We start from the raw sequence: 16,149 nt of genomic DNA on the forward strand, positions 1-16,149 counted from the left end.
ATATATATATATATATACACACACACACACATATCTTGTCCTGCCTTTTATGCTAAAATAACGGTCACCTTGGAGACTTAATGCGTTTACTCCCCCCTCTTGTATGGCCGGCTTGAGTAAACAACATTTCAAAGGAGTAAATATCACCGTACCTTAAGTGATTATATGTGTATGTATATGAATGATCGCTTGCCTTTCACCTGTTCGAGCATAACGCAAACTAACGGATACTAAACCCTTAAACCCGCACCCCTCAGTCTTCCGGTTTCCTCTTGCTGAACCGGTAGTGCTTGACGTGAGCCGACTGTCGCAAAATACTATCGTTAAATTTCTTCAGAAGGTGACAGAATAAATCGTTTATAGAAAGGCCGATTGACTTAGATAGACATGAGTAATTAGTTCTTGACTGATATGGTCGTTTCCTATCATCGTATCTTATTAACTTTATGGCATAATTGCACAGTTCGTTGGTAAGCATTTGCCTACAACAAGAACCACACTCATATATATATATATATATATATATATATATATATATATATCTATATACAATTGGCTAACTGCAGAGGAGGCCGAACACATTGCTATGACACTATCACCCTGTGCTGGGTTCTGTGGTAAGGCACACATTGCCGGCCTCGCAAGTGTTAGTTCTGCAATTAGATAGACTATATGTACAGACGTACGTTTGTATAGAAAGCGGACATATGGCTGTACACAACCACTAATAAAGCAGATCTAACCTATATTAACATTTTGACAAAGTGTGGTTGCAATCGTTCTTATAACCCGAAGCATTATCTGTACAAACTTTTTATGCGAACTAAAACTTATTGTAACAAAAAATAAACTTCGTTATGACAGCTTGCTCTGCGTTCAGTTAGCAGATATTCTAACCGCAGATAAAATTTAAAGTAAAAATTACTCTTTACAAAAAAAAAACAAAGAGTAGCTTATCTCCACACACTCTGAGCGCGGACAGTTTCGAAATAGAGAAAAAAAAAGTTGACACTATTATTATAGCCTGGAATCAACGCGGGATACCTTTAGCGTTGTCATAAACATACCCGACAAACTACTTCAAAGGACACTAAATAACGGCTGTGGACTGGAATATATATCAACAATGTACATGACTATAGTATAGGTACACGATACGGGTTTTGGTGGGTAACGGATCTACTTACTAGCTGTTACAGACATGTTATGATCTAAGTTAAAATTCAGGCATAGACACTCGGTCGGCTGGAAGCAAGCCGTCTGGCCTAACGCCGATACCCGACGTAAAACTCGAAATATGGAGAAAGACTATACGTGCAGATGTTGGATCGGATGGATGATGTGTAAGTACCTAGTACTGCTCACATATTACGGAAGTGTTAGAAAGAGTACAGAGCCGTAAAAAGCTCAAAATATAGCCGCCGCGTGCAGTTAAAATAGTGCCTGACTTCATACGTGCAGGAGTACAAACTGGCTGGGATAAATGGGAGAATGTTTTGTGCAGACTCATCTGCGTTGCCGTCTTCAATTGTTTTTTGCTAAATTATATGCCCAGCTAACATATTTAATGTCAAGAGATATACTGACGTTGCACAAGTAAGTCTCAATCTTTTATAGAGTAGAATTTTATTAAAGTGTTTCAATCCTGTAACTCAGGTAAGATGCTTGCGGTGAAAGTGCCTTTATATATATGTATATATATACATATACATATATATAAATAAGACAGGTAAGATGCTTGCGGTGAAAGTTCCTTTATATATATGTATATATATACATATACATATATATAAATGCAGCGTTTACTTTCACACTTGTATAAGCATTGTTGTATCTGTTCCTTTATCCTCGGTTGTTGGCTAAGGTGTAGTAGTCTTGCCCCTCATAATATTTCCGAAGAGATCAACATTGGACAAACGACAAATATTTTACGGATCAATTGGGAACGAATAAAAATGATAGCCGTTGAAGAGCTGTTGAGGGTATGTCGCACAGTCGAGTGTGGGGTCCATTTTTCGCCCTCAAGGGGAGGGCTAGTTAGCGGAGGTCAAATTTGTGAGAAAATACTTCAGAAGGAAGAAATACAACCTGGTATGGGTTCCAGTATAAATTTGAACCTGCAAATACGGGGGGCGTGCATTAACTGCTTTATAGAGACTAATTAATTATAAGATAGGACTGAAAAAAGGCCGAATTGTGCCATACCTTACAAAGCAAGGAGCAGAGCGATTTAATTCGACCTGATCTGTAATCGATCGAGCGCAGGAATTAACAAGCTTATTTAATTTAGGGATAGTGCGTCTTTATAAACAACATTCCATAGATGATGGAGAAAATGGTTTCCTCGAATGAGCGAAGGAAAGCCAGATTCACGGACAGAGGAAAAGAATCAGTTCTAGCCGTCTCATTAAGGCCGTCAAATGAGATATTAATCGGTATCCTTCATCAACGTGTACTGAAAAGACGATTTCATGTGCGATAATGAAATGGGTCCGTCTTTTCTGTTTCAATTAACCTCCGCTGCCTTTAATGGCTCGATTGTCCTGACCTTAAGACACCTACGTACACCAATTGCAAAGCACGAATTTCCTATGGCCTTGCCAACTGGGCCGAGTTGTGAGACTACGATCCAGTCGCACGGCGCAACGGCGCCAGATACGATCTTAGTAGTAATCATACTTGCATACGTTGTGCTAGTTATCGGAGTGCTACGTCCCCTATACGACATGTGAGCAAAGGCCTAGAACAGTGAGCAACGAGTCTTCGGACGACATTGAACATTACGAGAACACATTGTCTTCGTGAATAGAATTGGTTAAAATATAGATAGCACAAAACAGACCAGTCGACACTTCCCCTTTCTCGTCCACCTCCTTTTGTTTAGTTGAATACGCAGATTGGCAGTGAGGTGCTGAACCTCATTATACACGCTCGTTACGTTACGACTACGACCGGCACAGTCTTCCCCCTTTAGCTCCAGCCGATGGAAACCAGCGTTGTAAGTCATCGAAGTTATTGCTTCTGCTGCTGTTGTTGTTGTTGACTCGAAGTGGATGCTGTCTAGAAGAAATAGCGATCGGCCTATTAGCTGTCGCCATTGGCATTACTACCGTTGACGGTGTCATTCCACTGCAGCGGCTACTTCGGCTGATATGTAAACAACTATTGGCCTAAGCATGTTTTCTACTATTTTCGTGGGAGAAATAGCGTGGCAGTAGTAATTGGTATTCTAACAAGCCGATATCACACCGTTGGCCTACTGCCTGTTCGGCCATGAAACGGCCAAAAAATGGATTGGGAAAGACGATTAGCATCTTGTTTTGTTTCGATATGATCAGTTAACGTTTTCGTTGTTTGTTTGCTTGAAAAGAGGAAGATGACCATCATGATAGTCATATTGATAATGCAGATCGTTGTTTGAAGAACAGTGGAACTGCACCTGTGCAGATGTTCTACTACGATCATGTGCCCTATTGTTGATTCGGTGAAGACATTGGCCGACAGTTGAGCGCAGTGCCCAATTAATTAACTGGCTCCAGGTGCTGAAGGACCGCTAGACGGGCTCCAGGGAAGGGACGGGCTGCAGAGAGAAATCGAATAGGGTACCACCATCATCAGCTGTGATCGTAGATAACTCAACAGCCACGCCAAGAATGGCTTTGCCCCAAAAGAAAGCGAACAAGGCGCGTAAGTTGGCAATGATACGATGACAGTGATAACAACAATGTCGAAAAAGAGGCCAAAGAGCGAAGTTTGATACAAATTTGGCTTATCCTATCGCTATTATTAAACAACGTGTGTAAAGCGGTACCTTTCTGTCAACGGTCAGTCAAAACATACATACATCATCATCAGCATCGTCGTCGTTGTTTTTATATATCGGGCAACAGAGAAAAACCGAAATTAAACAGCGAAAAAAAAGTGAAAGCCAAATAGAAAACAACGAGTCCTTACGGTATGCATCGTTTCATTTAGTAATAGCATTGAAGTAAATATAGAAAATAGGCCTCGATTCTCCTCCAGCCCAGCCACACGCACCGCCGTTCCTTAAAAAACATTCATATCGTACGACCGGATGAATGAATATATGTTTTCGATCGTCCATTGTCAACGACGTTAAACATCGAAACAACTGATGATTGCCTGCAATGGCTGGCAAATGTTGCGTCGTCGCACTTATGCGATACGTAGTGTCGACGTATAATGTGGCAGCAATATATCCGTCCGCTTGTATCTATTTGTGTGTATGATTCCTGGTCGAAATTATGGTGCTTGCTGGGAATTGTTGAAAAAAGCTGTGAATGGTGCTCACCATGAGACAAGATTTGGTGATCTTGAGGTCAACTGAATGAGGGCTTGCCATCGCCGACGGCCGGAGTAACAACAAAATCACTGCGTCCTTGACCGAAATGTACAGTTTATGCTTATGCAGTCGATGAAAATGGAGCAAGCTTTAAGAGGTTGATGGCTCAACCGATGATGAGCATTGATCGTTGCATCGAGTTACGCGTATAACGCGCAATTTTCATTGGCTTTTTTTTCTTAGCTGGTTTTAATAGGCTGTATTATTATAACGTGTCGTGAAAGACATTCGACGATTACGAGCGTGAAATTGTAGTTGCTCGGTATTCGATGTAACGTATTTCCGTTCCGTGGTATGCCCGCATTTCGTGAGCTTCATTTACACCTGCGTTATGACGAAAAGCCTGTCATAGTTGATAGGTCGACCAAACAGGCCGGCCAGGGCCTTTTCCGTACAGGGAAACCTGCTTGCCAGACACAATTGGACAAAGATTGTCCAGAGGCGTCCCCGAGTAACTCAATAAAGAGAGAAGGAGCAGAAGAGCGTCTAAGAACAATTTTTCTTTGTGGCTCGGAAGCAAATTTGGTTTTAAAATCCTTTTTAGTAAAAGTAAGCTCAGCAAAACACAACAAACTACACTACATGGTAATTCTGGGACTGAGTGATGCGCGCTCCTTAAAGCAATCATTACACCTTAATAAAATCGAAGCTGTGACACATTAAGTTCTATTTCTGAAGATGAGAAATATCAACCACTCTCTAATATCGTGTTAGACCTCATCTAGAGCTCAGACATTTCCTTCTACTTCTTCTCTCGAATTAGACCCATTTACATCTGCGTACGTATAAGCGTACTATGCTTACGATGCGATAATATAACACGATTGCGATAATATAAAAGGTTTTAGCTTGCAAAAAGTTTAAAACCAAAGTTACCGCAACTCACTTTGAAGGGTAATAATAGTTTTAAAAATCTCGTACATATGTTTACAAGGGACAAAATATGCATCTGCAAGACTCTCTCGCTTCATACAGGCTCTATGATAAATCCCCGTCATGTAGTTTTTTCGGCCGGTCTGGCTCATCTAGCTGCAAAAAAAACAGGGCAAAAGGAAGAGCCTTTGAGGCCTCCTGAGGCACAATCAACGCACTGTCCTGTTGGCTATGGTGATCATAAAGAATGGCTGAGTCTGTAATCAATAAAGGACTACCAGTGTGTTAAGTGCGGTCAACGTATATTGTTCTTTTTGTTGTTGCTTTTTTGGTAATGTCTTATATTAATATTATTCAATAATTATTGACACCATCATCAGCAGCATCGTTATATCAACTCATTTTTGCATTACTATGACGAAGGGAAAAGAGTATCTTTGTTTGTTGCTTGTAAACACACGAGTATGGAGTGATTCCTAGCATAGTGTGTACATAGATATATACATATGACATAATATAATACACATATACACAAACACTATATATAATAGATATATAATAGATACGTCTATATTTGTAGTACCCAAGCCCGCCTACCATCCGTGGCCGTGATGCTCCACCTTCTCCTTCTTAATATAAACAGGCACTCCAACCTCGACGGGCTTCTTGACGATGACCTCCTTGAAAACAGGCACCTTGACGGGCACAGCCACCGGCTGTGGGATCTTGATGATCTTGTGCACTGGTACGGGGACGAACTTCGGCACCTTCACTGGCACGGGAACGTGCTTCACGACAGGAACTGGCACGTGCTTGTAGACGGGCACCGGAACATGGTTTATAACAGGCACTGGCACAGGTACGGGCACAGAGTGTGGCACCGGCACGGGTTTAGGCACGGGCACGACCTTCGGCACGTGCACGATCTTAGGGATCTTCTTTACCACCGGCACTTTGACGGGTACCGGCAACGGCTTAGGTACGTGGACGACGTGTGGCACAGGAACAAGCTTGTGCACCGGATAAGGTTTGGCTACTGGTACAGGTTTAGGGATTGGCACGATTTTATGAACATACTTGACCACTTCGTGCACGTGGCCATGCGGCTCCCAGCCGTGCCCACCTGCGTTGACTGAAACGGTTGCCACACAGAGGGCAGCGAGCGCTACGAATACCTTCATGTCGACTTGAGTTTCTCGTCGGTAGACAATGTCGTTATTGGTTCGCGCCGGTTTTATTGGCAGTGCCGCCCCGGGTCCCGCTGACGTCAGAGCGGGCAGCGCTTTCTCGCTTGTCGTCGTGGCCGACCGTAGTAAAACCACGCCAACAAACGGTTGGTTGGCTGCTGCTGCTGCTGCTGCTATCAATGAAGCCAGTCACCCAGCCAGCCAAACAGACAGGCAGCTAGCCTTCTCTGATGCTGAAGCCAGCTGCAACAGAAGCACAGTGGAAGGCGTCTTAGCCCGCTGCTACTGCAGCTGCTGCCGTGGTCGTTGCTGTTGTTTTCACCGCAGCTACTTTTTTCATCTTTCAGTTATCAGTGGTTGTTCGGAGTGAAAGTGCGCGCGGGCATCACGGTGTCTGTGTCATGGTGCCCGGCTGGATCTGGGCTCTAGAACATGTTCTATGTATGTCTTGGTCGGTGTATGCCGCGCGGGTGCGCGGCCGCTCTAGCGTCTGCTGTGTGACGTTACCTGTCCGGTTGTGTATACGTGAGGAGTACTGGTTCACTTAGGCGAGCAAGGTCGCTCAGACATCGGGAGCATCCGACGGCAGCGACGCCGCTACCAGACTTCGATGTTGCCGATGTCAACAGCAACTAGCGGGGCGTTTGGAATAGACGTGCGTGACGCGTGGACGGTCCTACAGACCGCGTCGAATATCGCCAGTTGCCTTTGCTGCCACATCGTGACCGTGACCACTAACACAACTGGCAATAGTCTATAGCACTAATATCACCGCTGCCCCGTGTCCCCCCCTCCCCAGAGCAATTACCATCAGAGCGACCACTATTATTACCAGAGCAGAATGGCTCTGCGCACAGACAAATCTGATGGGAGTGCCTCCAGTCACATCTGGACGGCTGGTGCCATCAATGCGAGCAGCGGTAACAGCAGCAGCTGCTCATTTTTGCTGAACAGTACTAGCAAGTACAGCTGCAGTCAAACGTAGTTTTCCCCGTAGCGTCATCGCGGCTATAGAAGATTACACTGGTGAGGAAGACTCTTTCTGGAAGGGAAACAACTCAGTTTATTAGCACGAAAGCTGTCAACGAAGGGTTGACAGTTTTATTCTTTCTCTTCTCCGTTGGCTTCTGAAAATCAAATCTGGTGCAATGCATCACGTATTCATGTTCATAGAATTGATATTTGGCAGATTATAATTGTACAGAATACACTTGAAGGGAAGGTAGCGAAATACATGATGTACGTTAGTCGGTACCGTAAGGGCCCAGCCTTTACTGATTCTTTTTATGTTATTATTTGATTTTTGACGTAAACGTTTCAGTGAAGATGCGCTCGACCACAATGACCCCCAATTACAGTTTTGCTCATAAGATATCCAAGTGGCTCCCTGCCAGGCTACGGACCAACTCCTTCAACACCGATACCATACGAAGACTTCTCAAGTTTTGTGCGATGAAAATCGTTTGTAGATGTTGCAACAATGGCGCGCACTGCACACGACAGCCACAATAAACGTATGGAGTCTTACTTTTTGGCAAATACGTTTAGTTTATAATGTTTTTTCGCGCTTTAGATAATCACCACGTCCTCTGGCAATTTACTTTTCGGCGATAGAAAAACACCTGTTTGTCTTGAAATGGTCGCTGAAAAAATCTGAAACAAAGATATAACTGTGAATTGTATAGGTGATTTTCCAATGAACGAAAAGTGCATTAAACCTATACTTCTGTATATGTAGCAGCCCAGAAGTTTGCATTTCTTTCGACTCATTGATACTTCTATGAGTTTAAAGCAATCATGCATAAAAGGGTTTTAAACCGAGATGGTCACCTGGGCATATTGTTCTCGACGCTTCTAAAGCGATCGAAGTGTTTAGTCTTGAGTGTCTATTCTAGAATGAAGTTATTCCGTTGCACCCCATTGATGTCATCCGGGGCTCTGTTTTAGCCGGCTGTCAGAGATTACCATTTCTTTTGTGATCCAGACAAATTTCAGAGCTGTCACTTGTTTGCCACTACGGGTAACATTGCAACATCGCCCACATTCGTACCGAATTGGCAACTAACTTCGCTCTTTGGACACGTTTTCATCCATTAGCCAGATTATCTGTTGACTATCTCCGCATATGTATAAAGAAACAGCAAACATAGGGCAAGATTTAATCTTTATCTGCGTAAAATTTCCCGTCGCCGCAGGCCAACATCAATTTACGGCGGTATCCGATTCTAACAGCAATGTAAGTAACAGCCCTAAGAGTCCCAACCCCCCTCCCCATGTTGTTACAGGTGCTGTTTATTACGATTGGCTAGTAGGGTCTGCAGCAACAGCAGCAGCTGCAGCTGCTACTTACTACCCCTGAATTGATCTTATATTTCACTAGATTGCCGTTCACATTCTGAATCGCTCGGCGATTGCGTAGATTTGTCCCTTGTTGGTCATACAAATGTAATACAAGTACGTTCAGACCAAAGGGCTGTACCTAAATGGACGTAAAGTTTACTCTTTTTTAGCGCGCTAAGCTCTTTCATTGCGATTCCAGCATTCAAGTTGTTTTGCTAGCTGAATAATAAAGCCCGAGGGCGAATAAAGCCCTATTTGCTCCACCGACAGCAAGAACGATGTTTTTTTTGCAAACGTCGAATTAACAAAGGACGTTAGACTCGAATAAAAGGACATAATATTGAATGAAACGATAAAGTTAATATACTAGTTAGGTACTCTTATTTACAAGGTTTGTGGAGGCCTTCACAGAGCTCTATCCAACTCCCGTCATAGCACCTCACCTACACACAAGAAAACCTTGTTTGGAAAAAAAAACAAACGAATTTTTTAATGAAGCAATACATATGATATATGCAGACTCGCTTCGTGCTAGTCGTTCCTTCGTGATCCCTCGATTTAATTTGGGAAGGTAGTTTTGGGCCTGCTGTTACCGTATTTGCTGTCGGTTTTTTGACGAGACAGCAGAAATATCAGACACGACTCTGTTTACGAACCGATTGCCCGAGTATGTTATTTCTTGGTCGATACAAAAAAAGTTGCTCGATGATGTTCTCCTGTCAGGTCAATCATCCAGGATGAAATTCGACATTGATGATCCAATATTTGCTTTAGCATGTTTCGCCACTTGCATTAATTTGTATGTAGCATTCGCGCAAACATGATGACGGTGGCAGCCTTTATCTTCGCCATTTCAAGTATTATGATGCTATTGTACCAGATTTGTGCTGCCCACCGCAGTCGCCGCTAGCGAAAAGCTGCGGTCGGTTTGAAGCTTCAGCTTCAATCGAAGAAGAAATCGTAACGGTTGACCGAGCCAGAGTAGCTAGATTTCAGCAACAGAAGGCAAATCGGATATGATGTATAGCGGGGTGACTGGGTGACGTTCCCCATCAACAACAAGAAAGCAATGCCAGCCCAGTTAACTTCACTTGTTGTGTACGTCTGTAACAACTATTACAACCACATTAACGATACCAAACTGATGTTACCTAAACCTAAAGTTCAAGTCTGTATTTGTGAATACGTGTTTGCGTACAAGTCTGCGTATATCGAGGCTGGACATCTGTATAGATACGTGAATCTTCGCAGGAGATTAACCCCAGTGGGAGCATCGATCGCTGTAAATCAGACGTTGAAGTAATCTCAAGAGAATTACACTTGTGATAAAATAGCAGTACCAAAACCCGTAACTGAAGCACAGTGAGGGAGTTAGGGTCAAGTCGGAAGTAGATTATGACAGCAGTACCATGTAAAGTATGCCGAAACTAGCGTTCATATGCGATGTGCATTGTATGCCCGGATTGTTTGCCCCGTTCGTTTGTAATCAACGCAATTACTACATTATTTCTCAGCACCCCACAATAATGCCTAATTTGGAAAATCGATATTTTATTATGAAGATAATTAGTTTTAAATGTGGTCATAAATATTCGACAAGGCGTCGAAAAATACCGTCTCCGATACATACGTTTTAACGCGACGATCGAACGATGCCAGGGTGAAGACGTCTAATATTAGTCAACTGCTAAAGACAGGAGTTAGATCAATTTGACCAACGATGGTAAAACAGTTTGTTCGAATTGCTCTAATTGTATTTGGTAATAATTTATCCAGCGCCTAGATTGGACTAGCCAAAATGTATGTAAAACTGCTTTTGGAGCTTAAAAATTCGGTATACAATGGTTTCCGTAGCACTAATTTATCCTTTTGTAAAGCCTTCATTTAGACGAGAATCTGGTAAATAATATACCGTAAATATCTATGGTATATGCATCCGAACGAGGTAGTCGACAGTGCTTCACTGGAGCCGTTCATCAATTACGCTCGAGTCTACGTTTCAAGCTAATCTCTACTTAGAGCCCAATTTATTGTACAGTTCCATCGCTTACCCGTTGTTGTGTTTTTGTCTGAATCGTCGAGTTATTCCAGTGGTCCAACGATATTCTTGTTTACCTGCCCACTGAGTACGAATTTGGGATAATCATCCGATCTTAGTCATATTTGCTTGCAATCATCTCATGATGATCAGGTCACGTGGACTTTGAAACAAATTTATTACGACACGAAGCAGTCGTCATAGGTGTTTGACTATTTCGTAAAGTCTGACCATCCGATATCGCGAACCTCTGGATTTCCTTCGCAGAGAGCTTTGCCAACAGGTAGATTAAAAATTTCCTTGGTGACTGAAGCGCCGAACTGGCATTCACAGCGGATAGCTTCAGCGTGGTATTGTAAGATTACAAATAAGGACTAAGCTCGCCTATAGCAAGACCGTAAAAACTTTGTGTACCGTTACGAAAGGCCTCTTAATTCTGCCTAGCTTAAATGCATGTAATGTAGTTATCTACTACATAAAAGAATGTCAAACTGCCGACTTAGTTGTATTAGGACAGTCCCCGGGAGCAACTATTAGAGCGCCCTTAACTTTCCTTAAAATCCCCGCTCAATGTATATATAAAGGCTGACATTGGACACAACAGATTGTCACGCTACTATATAACTCCATGAAAATTATCAGGTAGTGTCCTATTGAAGTCATGCATATAATATTACCTCAATGTAGTTGTATATAATATCATTTACAAGTAAGCTTTAATATTTAGAATCCGGCGCAGCATCGTTATGAGTATTTGTCGACTTTTTTCTAAGACAAATGCGCATTCAAACATAAATAGTGTAAAAAAATCTCTCAGACATTGCATGCGGTACCATGCTGAAATACTAATACCTTTTTTTGCTTCGTGTTGAAATACTCATCTATGTGTGAGAGAAATGTATTTTCTGTTTCTGTGTTGTCCTTTTGACATTGCCCGATACCATCGTGCCTCTGAGCATGCTAACATATCTGTACAACGTAACTGAGTCAGTTTCGGCACCTGAAGCCGTTTGTCATAACATGTGATTAGAATGGAAATGAAACTATCGAGCAAATGAAATTTCTATTATTATTATTATTATTATTAACCAGTCAAAATCCGTAATTTCTAGTCGATAATATTAAACGTCATCTTTAGTAAGCGGCCCGAATAATTATTTTTTGGAAAATTTAAGTTTATTCATCTTGGTTAAATTAGCCGTACTCCAGGAACCCTGAAAATAGAGAAGCTATCAATGTTTGGACATAGGCCACCTAATATACAATAATAACAGATCGTACCATGTTATTGCCTGCCAGATAACCAGTCTACAATAACTAATTAATGAAGATCCGTATTAGAACCAGTGACACAGGAACACATGATCAGCGAGGTTGTGCGTAGGTGCAACACGGGTAGCTATATACTTTTAATCGTATCTTCTTGTTCAGGTTCCGATACGGTATTAGCTCATTTGCTACCTCATAAATATGCATAAGATGAGCGCTCCAATTAAATCGTATGTAATTATGTAAGTGTATATAATTATATATATTCTAGCACATTAGCGCTGCAAAGTCGCTTGACACGGTCAGAGTTTCAGTTCGGGCCGTCAGTTACCTTCTGTGAATTTTTTTACAGCTCTCAAGACTGACGACCGTGCGCGAACACACAAATAAATAATCAAATTGAGCCCTTGTGAATACAGGCTTAGCTACAACTGTAGAATAAAAAAGACGATCTTCTGATCTAGGTAAGGTCGCAACCTTCCTTCTATGTCCGGCAATCGATAATTGTCAATACATCGTTATTACAACAGCTCGATTTATTCCATAGCTTGAAATATCAGCACCGCGTTACTACACCAAGTGTCGTTCGGATAAAGGTCATAGGTGTCACAGGACAATCTTGTGTAGAACCAGATAAGATTCAATCATAATATAGCTATGTCGTTGTATGCATATCTCACGAATTGTGGATGAAATTTTCTTTGCGTGTACCTGAGCCTTTTTGCAATGTACAACCGTTTTCGGGGCTGCTTTTTCAGAAAAAAAAAAAAATACGCCCCTTCATATGACAGTTACAGCGAGGACAGAATGTAGCTGGAGATCGGTATGACCAATGAAGGTTCAACCTTCCATATCGCACTTTCATAGCAGTCCCGGGAGAGCCGTATTTCCTTTCAAATCAGACCCGACAGTTACCGGTATCAACTCAAACGAAGCGAGAAACATAAATGTCCTTTCGACCCGAACACAATGAGAATTGCGCTCACACGACGCCCACAATAGAAAAGGAAAGATTTCGGGAGACGTCAGCGCATAGAAAGACGAAATGAACGAAACGAGATCAATACTAAGGGAACAACTGTGAAAAAAAAAAAAAAAAAAAAAGCGAAGCGGAAAACGTGTTATTTTGAGAGTGAGCGTTTGGTGAAGGAAGCCACGAACAGGGTCAAAGTTAGGTAGACAGGTTACGTTTTTAAGGCAAAAACGCATATGCTCGGAAACGTATTAAGTCGTTTTTTGTTTGGAAAAGCGGAAATCCAACAAAAAAACATGTACCTTCCGTACGCGTAATAAGCAAGGAATAGAATAGACTATATAAAGTACAAGTCCTGCGATTTCAATATGTAATATGCAGGAAAAAGGATTGATGATATTTTCCTTAAGCTCAGTTGAATCTAACGGAAATATTTGGCCTAATATATCTAATAGGTTTTGTATGACAATTTAAAATCTCATCTAAGTTCACGCAAGCTTCACCCAGGTTAAGTCACATAGCTATCCATTGTATTTTTCGTCACAAAGCTTTTTAGATGCGAAGATTGAGCGGGATGCGACTTGTACAATTCTCGCGAAGACCGCCTGTTATAGATACTTCACAGGGTCACCAAGGCAGAGATCAGAAGTGCTAGATTTCCGTTCGCAATCAGACTCAGTCGCTCACTCTTTCGTAAATTTTGTCAGATAATACACTTGGCCGTTAATAAAATCACTCAAACGATCAGTGCGTGTGCGTAAAGAAGGTCAATATTATTGCTCTTTTCGTCCACTGGAAGCTATCTATATCCAGGTGTAAAATTGTCTCGGCGTGCATCTGGCCGAAACGTGAAAAGCACTCTTTTGGAGCTTCTATGAGCTTCTGTATACCACTCTATTTCATATAATAAATGATATCCTATGATAAAGCAGTCACTCGTTATGTTTCCAAAATAGTAAACTTTAGCGAGAAAACTTGAGTTAGAGGAGAAAAGCGTGCGCCTTTCTACTAGTAATGTCGGATTTGTTTTACATTTTCAACTTTAGGTTTCTTCAGGTACGAGATGCGTTCCTGCGTGTCTTCCATTATTAACTACAGCTACTTCCACCGTAGAGATCCCATACATTCAATAATCCTACTTACAATGTAGCAATATACAATGATTTAATAAGCAGTTCGGTTTATCTCACCTCGCTTTTGATGAAAACGATATATCATTACTATTGTTTTGCCTTCGTTGGACAACGTTCATGTCTTCAAGATGTAATGCGATAATGATTTCAGGTAAGATGGTGGTCGAAGGGAATTTTCTCATAATAAAAATATAAAGAATTTTAATTTTGATTTAGACTGAGGGAAAAATATTATGTCATGATTTCTTAGAACACGAATCAAGGCCGCAAAAGGGAAGCTGAAAAAGATCACTGAAATAAGAAGTGATAAGAAGTAAAATGGTGGACATGTCGCAATGCATTGCCGCTGCTTCATGATGGACAGAGGGAAGCTAAAATGAGATTACCTCGAGAAAATCCTGGTCAAGGAAGGCCCAAAAATAATTTAAAAAACTCAAAGAGCTCGAACAATATCAATAAAAAAAAATAAGTGTAAGAGCAATGAAATTAAGAAGCTAGTTAAACGAAATGTATTGCAGACGTCCTTCCCCTTGTAGTCTCGGGACTTCTATATGAGACAAAAAGAATCTAAGGCACCAACTAGCTGGTGCTTCGGTGCGAGTAATTCATCTTCTTCTACGTCTTCTCTAGCCCTTGTGGGTTTTGAGCAACGTTAAAACACGGATTCTATAATCATTTCCATATGCATCATTAACTGGGCGTTTTCGCCGGTAACTCAATGAGTTTTTCAAGTTTACATACCATACATAAGCATCGTTTGAAACTGCTAACTCCGAGAGTGAGACGAAGTATATCCATTCCCGGGCTCAACCCTAGAACACCACGTCTCATCAGGCAAACATGTGATTATTGCAATATCACGGGGACAGCCATCATTTCTGGGAGGGATTTCTCCTGCCGTTGAGTCTTCGAAGTAATTTTGAGTCGCTGAAGTCTGGACTATGCTGTGATTTGTCTTGATAAAATGAATATGGTAATTGCTTCAAAAGTTGCGCGATTGATGGGGCTAATTGACTTATAGGAACACCACAAGGTAGGCACACAGTCTGCGATCTAAGTCTTGAAACGGTCTAGGGTTATTTTATAAATAGCTTCAGTTCTGTTGCTTCAGTGGTAACTTATTCGAAGACAGAAGAATATTTGTATTTGATGTGGTTTTGTCACCTTCTGGGATAATTAAAGTCGTGATTGACCCAACTTACTATTACTTTATAGAATCGGTTTTGGGTTGTTGATATTTTGTAGTCTAAATGAAGTCGCCAATGTTTATGTTAAATGTCTAGGATAGTCAATCGATACCTTCCGTGACAAGGCAGCGGATACGGCTCATTATCTGTATCGCAAATCACTGCTCCTTCGTGCCGTTTTATTATATCGGCAGCACAGCTGACAGAGTTGGGTTAGTGAAATAGGTCGAAGTTGGCCGCCGAAGTCGAAACTAACAGAAGCCTCATAATTGGCTTCTGCGGCCATATTAACACTTCTGTACGTATCCATTATTGCCAGATGAAAATAGGAAGAAAATTGTATAGTATATGTGCCTGTCGGGGCTTATACTTCATATGTAAAATAATCCTAACACAAATCATAAGACAGCTTATGACTATTTTATGAATAACTAGATTTTTGGTAAAAAACAATAATAATAATAATAGCTTTGCGCTTGGCGATCAAAACTTCTATACCAATTTCAATTTTACGTGCTCAAATGTAAGTGATATGGCTCTGTTGATCCTCGTTGCTACATTAACAGAGAGACACCGATATGCACTCACATTAATCAGTTTACGGAAGATTGAATAGTATGTACTTTTTATCCTGGGTTTTTTCGCTACCCAACGGCAGGATGTCTGGACAACCGCAAAGAAATCGCGTTGTTTCTTTATGATTTCAAATTTCATGGCCTTTGAGCCTCGGACATTAATGACTGTCTTTTAGGTAGGCCTTCACTGTGGTGTATGTAGCATCTTTCA

At 41.5% G+C, this 16,149-nt stretch overlaps 2 protein-coding genes across 6 annotated transcripts in view; one reads left to right on the forward strand and one right to left on the reverse strand.

The window, feature by feature from the left end:
• The window catches only part of Tusp (WD40 superfamily protein Tusp), a 222,533-nt gene that overhangs the window by 85,791 nt on the left and 120,593 nt on the right, over window positions 1-16,149 (forward strand). The gene's annotated exons all lie outside the window — the stretch shown is intronic.
• On the reverse strand, window positions 5,522-6,455 carry LOC111244908 (uncharacterized). The gene has a single exon (XM_022792455.2). It carries the CDS (start codon window positions 6,415-6,417, stop codon window positions 5,830-5,832), a length of 588 nt encoding a protein of 195 aa, XP_022648190.2. The 5' UTR covers window positions 6,418-6,455; the 3' UTR covers window positions 5,522-5,829.

The sequence above is a fragment of the Varroa destructor genome, unplaced genomic scaffold (assembly GCF_002443255.2).
Source record: "Varroa destructor unplaced genomic scaffold, Vdes_3.0 BEIS01000002.1, whole genome shotgun sequence".
NCBI lineage: Eukaryota > Metazoa > Arthropoda > Arachnida > Mesostigmata > Varroidae > Varroa > Varroa destructor.